Source organism: Panthera pardus, unplaced genomic scaffold (genome assembly GCF_024362965.1).
Source record: "Panthera pardus isolate Hobbes unplaced genomic scaffold, ASM2436296v1 HiC_scaffold_16, whole genome shotgun sequence".
In the NCBI taxonomy this organism is placed as follows: domain Eukaryota; kingdom Metazoa; phylum Chordata; class Mammalia; order Carnivora; family Felidae; genus Panthera; species Panthera pardus.
The window spans coordinates 142,534,809-142,555,056 of record NW_026526721.1 but is presented as its reverse complement, the minus strand read 5'-3'; the positions used below and the strand labels follow the sequence as shown (position 1 = coordinate 142,555,056).

Genomic DNA, 20,248 nt, shown 5'->3' with positions numbered 1-20,248 from the left:
CACCTGCAAAACGAGTTAGACAATCTGTTTGGGTCAGTTACGATTTTACATAGAGGGGCGGAGCCTCCTGAGGAGGCGGGGTGGTGGTGGCGGTGGCGGTGCACGCGGAAGGCCGCGAGCCGCCGATTGGCTGGGACGGACGCCCGTCCCGCTTCCCTCCCGCCCCGTCTCCGGGTGGCCTCGCGGCGGGGCCCGCAGGCGCGCAGAGCGGGCTGGCGGTGCCAGACTGGCAGGGGGCGTGACGAGGGAGGCGGGGAGGGGGCGTGTCGGGGCGGGCCCCGGGCGCCGCGCGCGTCACGGCCTGCGGCCCCGCCCCCGGGCCCTACGCGGCTCACTCCTCCTCCCCCGCCTCGTCCTCCCGCTCGCTCAGTTCTCGCTCCACGTTCCACGCCGCGGCCTCGCTCCCCCGGCGAGAGCCAGCCCTGCGGCCGCCGCGCGCACCCGCCGCCCCGCGTCTCCCGCGCACGGCTCTCCCCACGCGCGCGCCTCGCTCACGGACGCACGTTCGTTTCCCTTCGCGCGCCCGGGTCTCGGCGGCGGCGGCGGCGGCGGCGGCGGCGGGCGGACCGCGCGGGGCAGCTCCGTAGCGGCCGCCGCGGGCTGGCCGGCGGGCCATGGAGGCGGATGGGGCCGGCGAGCAGATGAGACCGCTACTCACCCGGGTAATGAGCGGGGTGAGGGCGCCGCGGGCGGCAGGGCTGCTCGGCGGGGGTGGGGGAAGCGCGGAACGAGGCAGACAAAGGCGGGGGCGCGGCGGCCGTCGCGGTCCGGCCACCTCGTCCCGGGCCCGGCGCCCCTCCGCCGCCCCGCAGCCGGCGAGCCTCGCCATCCCCTTTGTGTGGCCGCCCAGGGCGCGGGGGCGAGGGGGCGGCGGCGGCGGCGGCGGCGCCCAGGAGGCCCGAGTGGGGGCAGCCGGCAGCGCGCCGCGGGCATCCTCGCCACCCGCATCCTCGGCGCCCTGCGGGGCCGTCCGTCAGCCCTTGACCCCGACCATCTCTTCCTTTCTCTCCGCAGCGCTCGCCTCCCTTATTCCCGGGCGTGCTCCCCGGCCGGGGGTCTCGGTTCCGGTTGCCTGGGCGCTGGAGTTCAGATTAGCCCCTCGAAAATCCATCTTTCTTCTCCCTCTAAGCGCGGCTCCACCTGTTTCTAGCCCCAGGCAGTGGTGAAGAGTTGGGGTGGATCTTTTCCCTTCTTGCGCGTCTCCCCACTCGGTCCGCGCGGTGTGCTTTTGTTCGGTGAGTTCTTCGGCCGCGTGGACGGGCTGCCTTCGCGGCCAAGGCTGCTTTTCGCTGCTGACTCTGCCTGGTCCGCCTCCTCTTTTGGCGAGAACCAGGGGAGTAGCCTCCTGCCGCAGGCCAAATAGAAAGAGGAAAGTGTCCTCAGCTCTGCGAGCTGCTCCTTTTTAAATCAGCCTAGCAAAATCCCGTATCCGGGTGGCTTTCGCTTCAGGGTTAGAGGGGACTGGGGGTGGGCTTGCAGAAGGCCAGCGTTCCCATTTAGGATGCTGGACGGGCGGCCCATGCTCGACAAACTGACTTCCTGCTCTCATGTAGAATACATGTGTCCCCACACTTGTGATTCTCCTCTCTCTTCGTAGTTCCTGACTCAAACGGCATGGAAGTGTTGTAAATTTTCCGCTTCCAATTCTTACTCTGTGACCAGCAGAGGAGGGAAGGATGCAGTGAAAATTTTCCAGTCTTTCACAACTAACAGGAAAATTGCTTTTTGTGTGTTTTTATTTGCGTTTTTAACCAGCCGCCCCCCCCCCCCCCAATCTTTTTTTTAAAGATTATTGTAAGGCCCTGGAGAGTAGTCGTTGATTATTACTTCAGTATGTTCACTTACAAATTCTCAAATCATGGAGGAAAAGGGAGTCTCCAGACAGTGAAGTCATTTAGCAGTGGTTTTGGGGAGGATCAAGTCACAGTGGTGGTAATGGAATCCTGGAAACTCGTTCTAAGGAATCTTCCGTAATTCTTTGTGTGACATTTGAATAAACTGCATTTTGGAGGTCTTTCTTTCTTTCTTTCTTTCTTTTAGCACTTTCTCTACTAATGTGTATCAAGTAGTGTTGTCTGTTCTTAGATTTGTTTGCAAATTTTCAGCTTAGAACAGTTAAAGAACATTCTAGTTTTTATAAAACTGGATAGAAATTATGATGTCTTCTCAGATATTGGCTGCTTAGCTATCAAAAGAAGCATGCTAGGGGCGTCTGGGTAGCTCAGTCTGTTAAGCCTCCAACTTCAGTTCAGGTCATGACCCCATGTCATGGGGTTCCTGTGTTTGAGCCCCGAATCAGGCTCTGTGCTGACAGCTCAGAGCCTGGAGCCTGTTTCAGATTCTGTGTCTCCCTCTGTCTCTGCCCCTGCCCAGCTCGCACTCTGTCTCTCTCTGTCTAAAATCAATAAACGTTAAAAAAAAAAAAAAAAAAAGGCATGATAATGACATTGCCTTCCAAATCATTCATTCATTCATTCATTCATTCATTCCTCATTGTAATAACACTTAGAACCTATTGTGTAATATCCAAAAAGACAGAACCAACTCTGCACTAATGAAACTTACATCCAAATGAATGACAAAGAAATTATCAAGCACTTAATAATGGCATGGCAGGGGAGCACTTTGGAAGGGTATACTTTCGAAATCTTTGGGAAAATAAGACTTGGCCACAGTAAATATACAAGTCAGTAATAGAAATCAAATGTAATAAACTATCACACAGTCTAAAAATAGAATGAGAGAACAGTAGAACTGTGGTTTATGGAGTACGAACACTGTAACTTGAAAACTGGGAAGAGAGGAACTATTTGTATCAATAAAGTTATATTTTCTCATCAGTTTTCCCCTGGTAAATAAAGTCAGAAGAATGGAAGAGTATGATACTCATCAGTCATTACTTCTCCAACTGGCAACTACTTAGCATAGCCAAAAAAGTAGAATAAAATTAATATTCATCAAATGCTATCTTGGGTATGTGATTATGCAAAATTTTTGAATAAATTGGTGGCAGTATATATGACTCTGAACCAAGTGCATCTGTTCCATAATTTAGGCTCTCAGGTTTCTTCTGCTTCTAAAATTCTGTAAGTTTCATTGATCATGGTTTTGGGATAGGAGGAAAGTCATTTATCTTACAAAAATGCAACTTTTGTTTGCTTTATTACAAAAACGTATTGCAGGCTTCTCTTTGGAATTGACTTGAACCATCAGTCGTATTTTCTCATATAGGTCAAATATTCTGTTACAACAGACAGCACTGGTTAGAAGGTTCCCAAGTTTTGACAATTGTTCGTTCTTTTAGGCAGTACATTATTTAATACAGTTCTGTTACCACTGACATTTTCAGGCTGCTCCATGAATTTTGTTGGTACACAAATCATTCATTTCATGGGTATTATGTTATCTCCTAGGTGCCAGGCACTGGGGTATGGGCACACAAGGTAGACAGAGTCCTAACCTCATTGAGTTTACTTTGGCGTGTGTTAGTGAACACAGTGATAGCCATTTGCATTCCTGCTAATTCCATTTGTGAGTGCCAGTTAAAACATTTTCCTGAGTCCATTAGAGACACTTTTAAAAAAGTAGTCATTAGAATAAATAAAAGATACTAACAAACCAGGATGCATTCAGTGGTGATTGGCAAGTAGAAGGTTTTTTCGGTAGGTCTGTAAGTAAGCATACCCTTTGGGATCTGTGGTTAGGTATTGATAGCTCTAGAGATCATATGTACCCCACGCATATTATCAGAATTTTCGTTACCTTTCGGCCTGTAGTTGGTTTGTTTCTCTGCACCACAATCTATGGAGTTGTAATGAAGGGAGAGATAGGAAATCTCATCCATTCAAATAAAGCTGTAGGACAATTGAGTTGGATTGAAGAATTGCTTTATTTGGTAATTGAGACCGAGAAGTACACAGGTTTTCTTCTAAGGGAGCTTAGGGTATGAAAATTAGAGTTTTTTGTTACACTAGACTCCTGTTACTAGAGTAGGTTAAAATCGAAAGCCAAAGTAACTTGTTAGAGGAACCTGGTTTATTTTAGTGGTATGTGGGTATGAACCAATATATTCTAAAGCCTTAGTAGTTAAACTTGTCAACATCCTGTAATGGGTTGTTTTTCTTCCTCTTTCCTTCCCCTTCTTTCTTACTATATTTCATCACAAATATGATGTTAAAGTGGATAGAATCTGCAGTTCACAAAATGGGCCATTTACATAAAGGAACATACAGGTGAGTCTAAGGGTTAGTGTTACACATTAGGCAGTGTGGTTTTTGATTCATATTGTAGCTTTCTCTTATTGATTGTGGATTCTCCTATAGTTACCAGTTTTATGGATACAGTATTTCAAATTTTGCAGTAAGCACGTGTTAGTAATAAAGATCTGTGTATGTATGTGTAAGGGTGCAGCAACTCACTCCCCCGCCCCTTTTTAAACCTCCTTTTGAAACAAGAGAACTTGGTTCCTGTACAAAGCAGGTAGCTATTCCAGTATTCTAGCTTGTAGTGAAGTTTGCCTCTGTTTTTGTTCAGCAAGCAACTTCATGTATTTTGTTGAGTGATACTCATTGAATTACATAACTTGGGGAGACTTTGATGATTATTCGTAACTATGATGATAAACCGTGAAGGGGTCTATGGTTGGCATGGTGCTAAGATAGTGTTTGGTAGTGTTGCTGTTAAGTCTTCCTGAGGGCAGAGGACTTAGCCTGGAGTAGTGCTAGGTTTTGAAATTAGTGACTCTTTGCCTCCCTGGGCTAGACATTTTTATTTTTATTTTTTATTTTTATTTTTTTTCCTTTTATTTTTTTTATTTTTTTTATTTTTTATTTTTTTATATATGAAATTTACTGTCAAATTGGTTTCCATACAACACCCAGTGCTCATCCCAAAAGGTGCCCTCCTCAATACCCATCACCCACCCTGCCCTCCCTCCCACCCCCCATCAACCCTCAGTTTGTTCTCAGTTTTTAACAGTCTCTTATGCTTTGGCTCTCTCCCACTCTAACCTCTTTTTTTTTTTTTTTTTTTTCCTTCCCCTCCCCCATGGGTTTCTGTTACGTTTCTCAGGATCCACATAAGAGTGAAACCATATGGTATCTGTCTTTCTCTGTATGGCTTATTTCACTTAGCATCACACTCTCCAGTTCCATCCATGTTGTTACAAAAGGCCATATTTCATTTTTTCTCATTGCCACGTAGTATTCCATTGTGTATATAAACCACAATTTCTTTATCCATTCATCAGTTGATGGACATTTAGGCTCTTTCCATAATTTGGCTATTGTTGAGAGTGCTGCTATAAACATTGGGGTACAAGTGCCCCTATGCATCAGTACTCCTGTATCCCTTGGATAAATTCCTAGCAGTGCTATTGCTGGGTCATAGGGTAGGTCTATTTTTAATTTTCTGAGGAACCTCCACACTGCTTTCCAGAGCGGCTGCACCAATTTGCATTCCCACCAACAGTGCAAGAGGGTTCCCGTTTCTCCACATCCTCTCCAGCATCTATAGTCTCCTGATTTCTTCATTTTGACCACTCTGACTGGCGTGAGGTGGTATCTGAGTGTGGTTTTGATTTGTATTTCCCTGATAAGGAGCGACGTTGAACATCTTTTCATGTGCCTGTTGGCCATCCGGATGTCTTCTTTAGAGAAGTGTCTATTCATGTTTTCTGCCCATTTCTTCACTGGGTTATTTGTTTTTCGGGTGTGGAGTTTGATGAGCTCTTTATAGATTTTGGATACTAGCCCTTTGTCCGATGTGTCATTTGCAAATATCTTTTCCCATTCCGTTGGTTGCCTTTTAGTTTTGTTGGTTGTTTCCTTTGTTGTGCAGAAGCTTTTTATCTTCATAAGTGGGCTAGACATTTTTAAATGACTGATGGAGGATGAGAGTGGCCAAAACTTTTTGTCAATGCTTGGTTTATGAAGATAATGTGATTATGATGTAAATGTGCATTTTTACCTGGAGCTGATTTGCCAGTGCAGAAAGGCTCTAGATGGGCTATTCCAAGCAGATTTTCATATTTACTCCAAAGAGGATATTTTTAAATATTTTAATTTTTATTAAGCCATAGTTTGGATTTTAGTAAGTTTAAGCAGGTTTTTTTTTTTTTTTTTTTTTTTAATAATATCCAAGTGAAGGGTAAAGCGTAGTCTGCCTTTCATAATGAAGTAGGAAAAATACTTTAATATTTTACCTATTTCTTTTTCTTTTGTAGGGAATATGTATATTAGTATCATTTGGTTTTCATTTTGCTCACATGTCAGTGTAGAATTGTCTTCTCTTTCTATATTCCTGGACTATACTGCTTCTTTTTTGTCAGATTGCCCGATTTGGAGAAGCTGTTGAATTCTGTATCATCTCTGACTAGGAACTTGGGAATTGGATGTACCTTTGGAAATGGATTCACATGTGTAAGGTGGCTATACTTTATTTTATATCATAGACAAGAGTGTGGAATGGTTTCTCAGAAGAGCATGAGAAGGGTAAACATGATACGTATAATCTCTTTCTCAGAATTTGCCGGAGCATATAATTAACACTTGGTGCTTGTATGTTTGGTGCATGTTCTTTTATATATAGGGTGTTTTCAGCTTGATACCATTCTTTATTCTGGAAAAATACTGAAGATACTCACAGATTCTTACCTTGGGAATTGATGTACTCAACAAAGATAGGAATAAAGCAAATTCATATATAATAGACTGTATTCCCATTGAGTTCCATGGAAGTATTGGAGATGTTTTCATTAAAAAAAAAAAAAAACTTCTGTCAAGCAACAAATTTTGGGGAGCACCTGGGTGGCTCAGTCGGTTGACCGTCCGACTCTTGATTTCTGCTCAGGTCATCATCCAAGGTGGTGGGATTCAGCCCTGTGTTGGGCTCTGCACTGAGCTTGGAGCCTACCTGAGATTCTTTCTGTCTCTCTCTCTCCCTCTGCCCCTCTCCCCCGCTCACATACGCGTGCGCTTTCTCTCTCTCTCTCTCTGTAAAATAAAAAAAATACCATTTTTGATAAGAATTTAAATTAGAAATTTCCATTCTATTATAGTTTGGCTGCTGGGATACCATCATGATCTAGAAAACATCTTTCCTTTTTAAAAATTGTAGGACTTTTTAATGTTTGCCATGGGTGGATGGGGTTTTGGGGGGAAGGAAGTTGTCTGGGAAGAGAGGGAAGAAGGGTATTACTGAACTCTTTGTTTGAAATACAACAGATGCCCCTTGTAAGCAGATTCAAACTTCAGCACAACTCTCCATGAGAGGAGCCTGGTCTGGGCTTCAGCCCCCTCTGGCCCTCTCCTTGGAATGCCCTTCTGCCCCTTTGCCCTCCTGTAGGGTACCAGTCCCAAATCAGATGTGGTAGTCCTGCGTTTGTCAGTTTTCGATTTAATACTTCTCTCTCTCTCCTAATCATTTCACCTGCTAGACTGTAATCATGCTTGGGGATTTTTTGTTCTACATTTAAAACTCCTGGAATTTTTTCCTCCTCTGGGCATTCACATTGTCACATTCAGATCTGCAGCAGAATTATATTTCTAGTAGATACTGCTGTCTAATGTGAAATGCATTTCATTCTGAAAATCCTTGATCTTGAGATATTATTGTACAAAATGAATTAAAGACCAACTTTCTTAATCCTCTAAGAATCTAATGTATTTGTTTAAAATGGGAGCCACCTATGTAAAAATAAGACTACAACCCCTCGTAACCGTTTCCACAGTTATTTAATAGGATTTACTTTGTGTGATATCATTAATTGTTAAACATGATCCCTTTTGAGGGTGCTTTATTTGCTTTACATCAAGGTACACTTCGTGGTGAATTCTGTGCTGTTTTTTCATTAGCTCTGGGTTCTGTCCTAGCATTTGAAATATCAGTGAGGCCACAGATAATATAGCACTTCTATTCAAAATTACTTTTAAAATAGATAAGACCATGGGGACTGTGGTCCATGAATTCCCAGACACTGGAAAATTTTATGCTTGTATGCATTTTTTTTTTTTAACGTTTATTTATTTTTGAGACAGAGAGAGACAGAGCATGAACGGGGGAGGGTCAGAGAGAGAGGGAGACACAGAATCTGAAACAGGCTCCAGGCTCTGAGCGGTCAGCACAGAGCCTGACGCGGGGCTCGAACCCACGGACCGCGAGATCATGACCTGAGCCAAAGTCGGACGCTCAACCGACCGAGCCACCCAGGCGCCCCCGTATGCATTCTTTGTAGGCGAGGATCAAGTAGCTTTACATCGAGATCTCAAGGGAGTTTATAATCCAAAAAATAGCTAAGGAATACGTAGTCTAAAAATTGGCTTAGCCGGTTTCTTTAACGCTCATAGTAGTCTTACATTTTGTTTAAATAGATGACAGTAATTATATATGCCCCAGTATTTGCTAAAGTTTGTTTTGTGAAATACTTCATGTATAGCAGGTTTGGCCAAAGAACTACTCTGTAGCCAGATAAGTTTGGGAAATGTCACACAGTATACATTTTGGAGATTCATAATGCATAATGGTATATTAAAGGCTCTGTGAAATCCTCTAATAAATACATTAAACTTTGGGGAGAGAATGCAGCCATGTGAAGTGGAAATTTCTGATGGTTATTACAAAATATGAACAGTAGGTCACTCATCTGTTTTATTACAGGTCTAAGAAAACAAGTCCTGTGAGAGGGATAATTCACTTGGTTACAGTGGCAGGAGAGATTTGAAAAAAAAAAAAATGTATCACTTAAGAAGATGTTTTGGAAGCAACCTGATAGGGTCTGGTTGAATACATTATGGTATATCCACAGAGTGGGGTACTACGGCTCTTAAAAAAAAGGTGGGGGGGAAGATGTCTTTGTACTGATGTGGCAGATCTCTAGGATAAATTGATGGAAAGAAGCAACGTGAGGGACAGAGGGCACTATACAGCGCCTTTTCTTTAAGGGGGATAATAAGAACGTACAGTTGTATTTACTAGGATTTTTATAAATACACTGGAAAGGTAAATAAAAAAAACTAACAAGAAATGGTTGCCATAGAGAGTATGAGGGAACAGGACCTGAGGCAGGGGTAGGAACAAAACCAGTGTGTCCCTTTCTATGTAATTTTGGATTTTGAACCTCGCAAACATGTAGCTATTCGGTAAAAGAGGGGATGGTTTCTTATGTCACTTTATGTCATGGGTTAACATATTTCATGAGAGACATATGGCTTGATATAGTCTAATATGTTATGAACTGCTTAACTTTAACTTAAAAAGGGAGTCGTGAACACACGCCTGTCGGTAAAATCACATGCTACGTGCCTACTGGTGTTACTGAATGTCCGAGTCCTTTGGCACCTGTGGGTTTGCATGTTACCGATGTCCTGATTGTCCTCTCACTTTCACCTCACTTCTGTCCAGGGACTTAGACTGTGGAAGAGCCAGTAGAAGCCAGTGGGAAGACACTGAGGATGCTGTTATACATGAAATGCCTTAGGCATAGGAAAAGAGCTGTTTGGTTGTATATTTTTTTAAACTTAGAATTTTCCTTTGCAATTTTTACACTTACCTTCAGTCAAGGATCATAAATGTTAAAAAAAAAAAAAAATCACCCAGACTAATTACAATGAATTGTTGAGATTACAGTGGTGCAGTGGGAGGGGGCACCATTCATGCTGTTTTCCTGGTTTTGCTCCAGAAGGCACCATTTATGCTGAGTGTGGTACGGCCGCTTCCCCACAGAGCTGTGAGACCTGGAAGTGCTGTGGGAGGACAGCACTATGACTGTGCCTTCCTCACGTGGGAAGTGTTGATCCTCAGGCTGGATTGATTAATTCACTAATTAACTAATTTTAATTAGTTAAAAAAGCTAGTTAAAAATAAGACTAAGAAATGATTTCTGTTTAGTTTTTTCATTTTTTTTAAAACTTTTTTAAAGTTTATTTATTTTGAGAGAGAGAGAGAGAGAGAGAGGACGAGCAAGAGAGGGGCAAAGAGAGAGGGAGAGAGAGAGAGAATCCTAAGCAGGGTCGGTGCTGTCAGCACAGAGCCCGATGCCGGGTTCAGTCCCAGGAACCCTGAGATCATGACCTGAGCCAAAACCAAGAGTCAGATGCTTAACCGACTGAGCCATCCTGGGGGCTCTTCTGTTGAGCCAGGTTTTAGAAGTCAGTAACTTGGAAAAGAGAATCTTTTCTTTTCTTCTCTTGAAAGTATTTTTCTATTTGAGCGTAAACCTCTGTGGTATTCCTAGACTTCCCAGCACCTGAGATGGAATAATGAAACCTCTTCCAGTGGGCACGCTGGATAAGGAGGAGGAATGCTGTGATTCTCTTGTTGGGAATCGCTAATCGAGGACTTGGGGGTTTTGTCCTTTGCTCTGGGGGCAAGGGAGGAACAGGTAACTGATTAGAGAAAGCCTGCTTTGAGCCGTGCATCTTAGTAGGCATCTTTTAATCACTTATTATCCCTCTTACAGATGGGAACTCCTAGGCAGAGAGATTTTCTGAAATTTCCCAGTCCATACAATTAGTAGGAGGCTAAGCTGAGATTTGAACTCATGGTCGATGCGAAATCGCTCGTGTTCCATATCTCATTATTCTAGAGTAATCCGTGATCCCTGTTTGTCAATGCCATTTAACATTAATCACATTAGATCATTTTACATGTATGATACTTTGAAAGCCTTAGATAATTGAGCTGAGTTTTATAGTTAACAGCTTTTATTACTGTAACTTTTGTGAGTTTGTTGCTAATATTATAGAAACTAAGTATTTAAAAGAAATTTGCCTCTTTGCCTCCAGATTCAGGAAATCTGAATTTTTCTGGATCATTGTTGAATGAATCCTCCTTTAGGTCTCTTCCCGCAATCAGGTCTGTTCTGTGGTTTAACGTGTAGAAAATGTTCAATGACTGTTCAATGAATGAATATAAGGATAATGTAATGAACTCCCAAGATTTGAAGCTGAATATGTTCCTAGTGAGTTGTTTAATCAGTCAGTTAAGAAATTTATATAGCTTCTGTCTGGTGGTGTTACCATGAAGCAAAAGACTCTTACTTTGCCAGCAGAAGAAAATGTTCTTTGCCTTTGTTCTGTTGTGGTGGACGGGGGTGGGGGGGGGTGGGGGGGGGGGCGGAGATATTGAATAAATACAGTTTGGAGTGATCCCAGAGTAAGAGTACTTAATATTTTTTTACCCTGAGATACAATTTCAGGCAAGTGAGTGTTAAGCACGTTAAAATGAAAATTTTATGGCTCAGTATATTTTCACAAGTTCTAAATACATTTAAATGGATTGTTGGAAAAGAGTGCATTGGTATTTTACTTGTATAGTAACACTTGTGTAATATTTGCTTTATGAAAATCCGTGACATTTAATGTATACAATTACAAAAGGACCAGTAGCAAGAAAAGGGATCTCCAAGCCCAGATACAATGTCAGCTGCTATATATATTGGTTCGAAATTGTGCTGTTTCTCTAAATTCTTTAGAATTGTTACTTACATAAAAGAATTTTCGTTCTGTTCATTTGCTTTAAATTTTATGATTTTGTGGTTTGTGGGCTTTCGTCCTTCCTGGATCCCACCTTCCTGACTTCCCAGTGCACGCCTTCCTTCCTGGACCCCACCTTCCTGACTTCCCAGTCCACCTTCCTGACTTCCCAGTCTGTGCGTCCGTGTTTGCACAGGTGCCATAACTGACCAGTGCCCTGGCTCAATAGAGTCCTTTCAGTAATATTCTGTACTTAGTTTTGTTTTGTTTATAATTGTTCCCAGATGACCTTCTAACACTTTGAGGAGGAGTTTCTTTATCCATTTATGCACGTACCATTAGCAGTATCCTCAGGATAAGGTTCTGCTGTGAGCCTGTTTAAATCTGGGCAGTTGGCCTCCCTTTTGTTAGGAATAAGGGATTCATTCAGACCAAAATTGGCCTTTATGTGCTCTTACATTTTAGCTTATTGAACTGTTTTTATTCAGTAATAGGAAATTCACGAAATAACCACAAGTCCCAAGCCTTATTTTTAAGACAAGGTAAAATTTGGATGTAGCCTAACCTTAGACCCTGATGTGACAAGTACACGCTTGGGTTTGAGACACACGTCGGGTTCCCACACATCGTCATCTGCCACCAGGTGGCCTTGGGCAACTGACATCTTTGAATCTCATTTTTCTCATCTATAAAATTGAAATTATAATACTTACAGGGCTTCTTCAGGATCAGGGAAAAGCATATAGTGTGCATAAAATGCTGAATGTGCCTGTGGAAACTTGTAATTAGTAACCATCGTATATTTTTATGCAGTGTCTCATGTAACAGAATTCTAAAAGAATTAGTCTCCATATTGACTGAAGAAATAGAAAACAAAGTCTTAACTATCCTTAACTTCTGGCATTGAGATCTTCTAGATAGCTCTGTGGGAAGGAATTATGTATTGGGAAAAACCCAGTTCTCTTCCTGTATTTTTCCTTTTCTCTCACATGACTGCCACACTTACAACACTTCTGACGACAGATGTGTGTGTGTGGTGGGGGGGGGGGTTCCTCCTACCAGTCAATGCTGTGGCCCTAGCTGGGTGTTACAATTTAACTCCATTCTGGCACTGTCTACCGGGAGATAGCATCAGACCCCACAAGTTAAGCACTCTGACTCACAGCTGCCCCTTCTGATGTCAGTTGCCAGTCCAGGTTGTCACCTGTCCTTCTGACCGATCAGCTATACGGTGGAGGTTCCCATGACCCTTTCTTGGATTCCACTGACTTGCTAGAGCAGCTTACAGAACTCAGGAAAAGTTTGTTCACTTTTGCCAGTTTATTCCGAAAGGGTATATGGTAGAGGCCCCAGATGAACATCCAGATGGAGGAGATGCATAGAGTGAGGGGTGCGGCAAGGGCTGGTGGAGCTTCTGTCCATTAAGAGTGCCACTGCCACTCTCCCGGCACCTCCACCCACGTGTTTGGCCACCCAGAAACTCTCCAGACCCTGTACTTGGGGAGTTTTATGGAGGCGTCATCGCGTTGGCATGGCAATCATTAACTCCATTTCCAGCTTCTCTCGCCCCTCTGGAGAGTGGGTTGGGGCTGAATTCCAAGCCTCTCATCGTGGCTTGGGCTTTCTTCTGGTGACCAGCCCCCATCCAGGAGCCACCAAGAGTTACCTCGTTAGAACAAAAGACCGTACTGTCATCCAGGAAATTCCAAGGGATTTAAGACTTCTGTGTCAGGAACCAGAGACAGAGACCAAATGTTAGAACGAAAGATGCCTCTGGTGCCCTTATCACTTACAAGATTATGAGGGATTTAGGAGCTCTGTGCCAGGAACCAGGGACAGAGACTAGTATATATTTTGTTCTGCTACCTCACAGGTTAGGTGGTGGTTTATTGCCTTAAGCACCAAACTTAAGATATTTTGACAAAACGTTTAGACATTTAAAGCATAATACGATTTTTTGATTTAAACAATTTTAACCATTCGACAGAACATTTGAAATGTGATATGTGTGTCTCCTTTTAAAAATGAGTACTGATCACTAGTATTAGGCTGTTGTGGTCTGTTAAAATCTTATTTTAATTATTTTCTTTTGTCATTGAATTTCTTAACGGGTTTTATAGATAACAGAGGAAGTCACAGAGTCATTTAAATGTGGGTGGGGAGGAGAAGGGTTTTGTGTTGTGTCACTCTGTGATATACAAATCTTACCTCTTCAGATGGTCTTCTGATTCTTGACTTGTTATAGATAGTTGAGGTTACTAGATTGCTTAATTCTGTTTTCAGGAGATCTTGTATCTTATTAGTGTTAGATTTTCAGAATTTAGTCTGTAGGGTATTGCAGTATAGAAGAATCTAGCACACTGCTTGGCAGAGTAGGTATAAGATAGTTCCTAACTGTTATTCTGCTAAGGCTCAGTGACAAGAAATTTTGTGAGTTTATAGTTTCATCTTAAAATTTTTTTTTTTTAAATGTTTACTTATTTTTGACAGAGAGAGAGAGAGACAGAACATGAGCAGGGGAGAGGCAGAGACAGAGGGAGATGCAGAATCCGAAGAAGGCTCCAGGCTCTGAGCTGTCAGCACAGAGCCCGACATGGGGCTTGAACTCACGAACTGTGAGATCATGACCTGAGCTGAATTCAGACATTCAACCGACTGAGCCACCCAGGCGCCCCTATAGTTTCATCTTAAATTTAATTGTCATTTATATTTTTTCTGTAATCTGAAATAACAAGAATTATTTAAGTACAAGTGTACTTAATTGGATAAAGTGAGGCTTCGGAATTTTGCATATATATATGTACACATGTACATATATAGGTACACATACACTCTCATATACATGAGTATGTGTTAATCTGAACCATTGGATCACTAAACAATTTAGAGATATTTAGGAATTTTCAGATTACCTGTAGCGCTGAATTTTAATGGGTTATATTAGTCAAGATACCATTCTACCACAAAAATGTGATTTCTCAAAAGGTCCTTATTGTAGGAATTTTAAGGTAATGCAGTTTGTTTTAAGGAGGTCATGTAAGGGGGCACCTGGTGGCTCAGTTGGTTAAACATCTGACTTCAGTTCAGGTTACGATCTTGTGGTTCATGGGGTTGGGCTCTGTGCTGACACCTCGGAGCCTGGAGCCTGCTTCGGGTTCTGTGTCTCCTTCTCTCTGCCCCTCCCCTGCTGGTGCTCTGTCTCTGTCTCTGTCTCTCAAAGTAAATAAATATTAAAAAAAAAAAAAAAAAAAAAAGGTCATAGACCATTGTCAGTTGCATTTTTTGTTTTGTTTTGTTTTGAGATTGATGTTTTCTTACCTCCATTTTTCAAGCTACTTCAAATCTTTTTTTTTTTTTTTAATTTTTTTAACATTTATTTTTGAGACAGAGAGAGACAGAGCATGAACGGGGGAGGGTCAGAGAGAGAGGGAGACACAGAATCGGAAGCAGGCTCCAGGCTCTGGGCCATCAGCCCAGAGCCTGACGCGGGGCCTGAATTCGCGGACTGCAAGATCGTGACCTGAGCTGAAGTCGGACGCTCAACCGACTGAGCCACCCAGGCGCCCCCAAATCTTTTTTAAAAACAGTTTTAGGGTGCCTGGATGGCTCAGTCGGTTAAGTGTCCAACTCTTGATTTTGGCTCAGGTCACGATCTCATAGTCAGGAGATCAAACCCCACGTGGGGCTCTGCGCTGAATGTGGAGCTTGCTTGGGATTCTCTCTCCCTCTCTGCCCCTCCTCAGCTCATGTGCTCGCTTTCTTTCAAGAAAAAAAAAAACAGTTTTGATAGAGGGAAGATATAGATAAATTTATTGATTAAAAGTCAAAACAGTATTTTACTATAATAGCATAGTTGTCATAGCAACGTGTGGGCTCACCCAGAATTAGAATCATATTGGAAGTGTGTTAGGGAGAGGTGGGAGATAAGGTCATAAAGGGAGTGAGGGAAAGAATTTTCAGGTTAAATTTCATCATTTTGGATCACAATTGAAAAATACAAATTGCATGTTTTACATAATTGCATTTAATACTCAGTTTTTAGATGTTAATTAATTTTGCTATCATGTCCTAATTGCATAGAGTTAGCAATAAATGGGTTTGAAAGGTTAAGTGGTGAATATTGAGTGGATTAGCCACGAGGGATTGTTTTATACTTATGGTGCCAGTGCCTCCTCACTTCCCATTGTGAACTTCAAACAGGGGGAGTTTGAGATTTCTAATTTGGTGGCACTGAATCTCAGATCATTGGGGGTTGCTGCATTTTCCTGCCTCTACAATAGGTAGAGGTATCTGATGGGAGAAGTAAATCATGTTCATTGAGAAAAATTTTTGTAGAGAGACAAAATGATACCATTTCAGCCTTATTTTTCAAACTGCCTCATGAGAATGCCAATACATCAAAACAAATGAACATTGATAGGCTAATTTTGGTGGGACCTGTTGATTAGTGTTTGTTTAGTGTTTAATGCCTTGAATCTGGAGTAAACAGCTTTTGCTTTAGTTTGTTGTCTGAAATAAATGAACTTGACCGTTGTATTTTAGATCATAGGACTAGGGCCTTTAATCAAAACTTTTTACTCATGGTGTAGATGGTGAATTAAAATGTTAATTTTTACCCTTTTTTACTTTGTCCTCCATTATTCAAAATAGTTATGAAGCTAAAACCCTGAGGAGTCTCTGCTTGTCCAGCGTCTAAAGTAGGTATGATTAAATAAAATTTAGGAAGGATATTTAATGTCAGAATATTCATTCTCTGTATCTTCTTACTGTTTTCCAAGATGTTATGATTTATTACTGGTTTGTAAAAATAATGTGTTATATTATCACAAGCATTAAAAAAAAAAAAAGTAGAAAATACCAGACAGTACAGTTGGAAAAATAATTATTTTGTGAAACTTTTGTTACATATACATGCATGGATGTGAACAGATAATGTGTGTACTATATTTCCAGGGGTTACTGTTAAGAAAAAAAATTGGGAATCTGTTTTTATAAGATTAACATTTCATTACATTCTTTTGAGATTTATATATACATATGTACATACACATGTATTGTTTTTTCATTTAAAATTTTAACATATCCAAATAAATGTCTAGATTAAACACTTATTTGATGTCTAAGTTAAAGCTACATCAAAAGGTTTTATACTGAAGAATTTAGCTTCTGGTTCCATATACAATAAATGAGGCATAATGAGAAAGAAGTGCCTGTATGTATGTATATATATGTATATACACACACACACACACACACACACACACACACACACACATATAAATAAATAAACAAATAAGTAAAATATATAAATGTTTATGATATGTAAATAGAAAGACTTTTGTTTAGTTTGACCTACATGTAGCTGAGATGTTATATTATTGTTAATGAGATGATCATTTAGAAAGGACTTGTATGGAAACTCCATGGAGAAAATCTTACCTTTAATACCTTAGCAACTGAATCAGTTCCTTAGAGCTATGCATTGACTTCTTTAGGATCTTATAAGAAGCAAGATGAGAAGCATGCACTGGTTAATGGCATTAAACTGTAATTTTTAGATTTTATGTGTATGTAAATACACATACTTTGAGAAGGCTTGGAGGAAAACAGGTATTATTTGTGTACAGGATAATCCTTATAAACTTAGGTTTTTTTGGAGAGGGATCTGAAGGAGAGTCCATTTGTTTCAATAGGAACCAAATTCATTGATGTAGGGAGGCATGAGTCTGATTCTATTTGATAAGCTGTAATTTATTTTTTAAAGAAATCTCTATGCCCAACATGGGTCTTAAACTCAACCCTGAGATCAAGAGTTGCATGTGCAGCCAGGTGCCCCTATAATAAAGATTTAAAGACATTTAATAAAGATATTTTAATAAAGATATCTCTAAAAGAGTTAAATTATTGTGCAAGGACTAGACAAAATGGTCATTTTTTCACTGGATCATCATGTTGGCACCTTAGCAGTGATTTACTTATTGACCTGTGTGTTGAGTTTATTTTTTTAAAGTTTATTTTTTTTGAGAGAGAGAAAGAGAGAGAGCGCACTAGCGTGCACAGGCGAGGGGCAGAGGGAGAGGGAGAGAGAGTTCCAAGCAGGCTTCACACTGTCAGCAAGCCCAGCTCAGGACTTGAACTCATGAACTGTGAGATCATGACTTGAGCTGAAACCAAGAGCCGGACACTTAACCAACCGAGTCATGTAGGCACACCCTGTGTGTTGAGTTTTAACTGGAAACGTGGCTGTAGTGAAAATTTTCATATAAATTTTCATATAGTTGAAGTTTAGGCTCTTGATGAAGTTAAGTGTGTTTAGGCATGACTATCTTATGAGAGGTCCTCTAAAGCTGTTCTAGGACTGAGTTCCTTTACGAGGTATTCAAGCCTTGCCAATGTTTGAGCTTTTGACGACTGTTAGAGAAGTCTTCAGTGGCCCCGATGTAGGAATTTATGTTAGTTTCTATTTTACAGTGTCCTTAATGTGATATATTCCCGTAATTCTTATTCTGTGAACCTTGAGGCTCTTAATCTACCTTTCATTTTTGGTTTGTTTTCTGTTTTTGTCTATTGCCTGCACTTTCCTATCCAGTTTAGAATCCATGACCCATATCTTCTGCCTCCGTTTTGTTGTTTGAGGACATTTATCATCATGTCTCTTGGTTTTAAATATTTTGGTAAATTCCTAATCCTCAGTCAGTTTACCTGTGCTGGAGATACTCAGAACAGCTGGAAAAATTAAATGACACAGCTTTATGGATGGGTACTCCTATACATTCCTGCTTCTTTCCTCTGGTTCCTCATGAAACATAGAAAATACTCCCATGTCTAATTATCTCCTGTTCTGTACAGTGGGCACATCAAACATTCTTGCTCTCTCCAGAATGTATCCTCTTGCCCCCTCAATCTTAGTAAATAGCGCTGCTTTCTTCACAGAGACAGTAGAGGAAACCAGAAGGAGCTTCATCCACTGTTTCTTGTTGGACAGCTCAGCTAGACCTTGTGGTGTCTTACATAGGACTTAGAAAACCTTTTCTTCTGTGTTTCTTATCAATGAATGGCAAATTTGGCTCAAATTTGAAAATGGGAGCATTGTCATGACTTTTCTTTCCGTCTGCCCAAACCCCAAATCCAGTGGATTCAGCATCCTATCTCTAGTCTCCTTTCTCCAAACTTCCTTTGATCATTGCAGTTCAGGCCTCTGTCTTCTTTTGCCTGTGATAATGTAGTATCTTTCCAGTTGGCTTCCAGTGTTAAAGAAAAAGTACCGTTTTGTTAAGGAAAAAGTTTCGACACTTGCTAAAGAAGGTAAAGCAGACTGTATTTAAGGGAGACTATCCTGATAGGGGTGTAGTTGCCATACAGTGGAGAAGAGAGATTGGACCCAACCCTGAGTCTAATGAGGACAAGAGGCATTTAAATCCAAGAAGCAGGGATGGGGATCAGTGGGTGGAAAGTTACTAAGAGGAAACAGCAGAGGTAAGGGGGTCCTTATTAGACCGACTCCGCAGAATCTGGGAGGGAGGACAGGGTGGTCAGGTATCCAAGGTGGTCAGACGCCAAGGATGAGGGATTTTCATTAAACTCATTTGTCAGGATTCTCACTCAAACAGGATTCTACAAGGACAGAGAGGGAACCCAAGGTCTGCTCAGAGAAGCCTGATTCAAGTTTGGTCAAAGGAGAGAGTCTTTGTCGCCAGTTTCTACATTGTTACCTTGCTAGGGGATCTTGGTACCAGTGATTATAGTTCCCTTTTTAAAGCCTCTTGCTGTAAGGATGAATCTGAAACTTATCTGTGCCCTGGAAGGTCTGGCCCGTTTCCCTTTTTCTACCTTTTTTTCTGCCTTATCTGCTCTTTCCTCTTTCTTCTATTTCAACCATTGTCAAATCCGTTTAGTTATTTGAACACACTGGACTTTCTCATCTCTGGGTCTGGGTATATTAAATCCCTACTCCTAGCATAGTTCCCGACACATAGTAGGCACTCAATAAATATCTGTTAGATGATTAAGTGAATAAAGGAATAAATGAAAGTATCTTGTAGTATAAGGATAGATATAAAAATCTCTGAAAAAAATATATAGATATCCAAATGATTGAGGTAGTGAAAAGATACACTTAAAATCACATATCCAAATGGAGAATTTCTTAATAATGTACGGGCATTTTGGATAGTTACAATAGTGCTTTCAGTAAGATGCAAATTTGTATAAAATGAATGGAAAATCATTTGCATTGAAGAAACCCTTGATCTAAAGGATGGCGCTCCCATTTCCTTAGATTTAGGTTTGAATACTATCTGCTGGCTACATTATTGACTGCCTCCTCTGTCTTCTAGAATTCATGACTTAAGTTGCCATTTAAGTGAGTATGAAACCATTAACACCTGGCAAGACAAGTGACAGTAAGTGCGTTACCTGTGCTGAAACCAGTTTTTTTTTAAACCTTTCAAAATGTCCATGTTTTTAAATGAAAGCAAAAAAAACAAAAAAAACAAAAAAAGATAAGCCCTATGTGACTTGCATGAAACCTGTCTAGAAAGGAGTATTTCGTTTTTACCAGTAAGGATCTGTTGTACACATACAAAGTTAATAATTCTGTGTGAAGAAAATTATATTTTCAAGGAGCTTAAAATTAGGTGGGAAATGGTGGTGAATACGTAAAGAATAAATTCAATTTCACTTAGATATAAAATATAAAATTAACATAGGATGACCAGTGAAGACGGTCACATGATAAGATGGTTCTAATACCTAATATTTAATTGTTTTGTGCCAGG

At 41.2% G+C, this 20,248-nt stretch overlaps 1 protein-coding gene across 10 annotated transcripts in view; it reads left to right on the top strand.

Moving 5' to 3' along the window:
- The first annotated feature begins 517 nt into the window (after positions 1 to 517).
- The window catches only part of SLC4A7 (solute carrier family 4 member 7), a 112,807-nt gene continuing 93,076 nt past the window's right edge, over positions 518 to 20,248 (top strand). For 3 of the 10 annotated variants that reach the window (XM_019422875.2, XM_019422881.2, XM_019422873.2), the window contains exon 1: positions 521 to 662. In XM_019422875.2, coding sequence (XP_019278420.1) covers positions 615 to 662 — 48 coding nt within the window. In that variant the 5' untranslated portion in view covers positions 521 to 614. Of the gene's footprint in view, positions 663 to 6,400; positions 6,425 to 20,248 lie in introns of those variants that run through there. The other 7 variants (XM_019422870.2, XM_019422865.2, XM_019422879.2 and 4 more) reach the window with 5 other exon arrangements.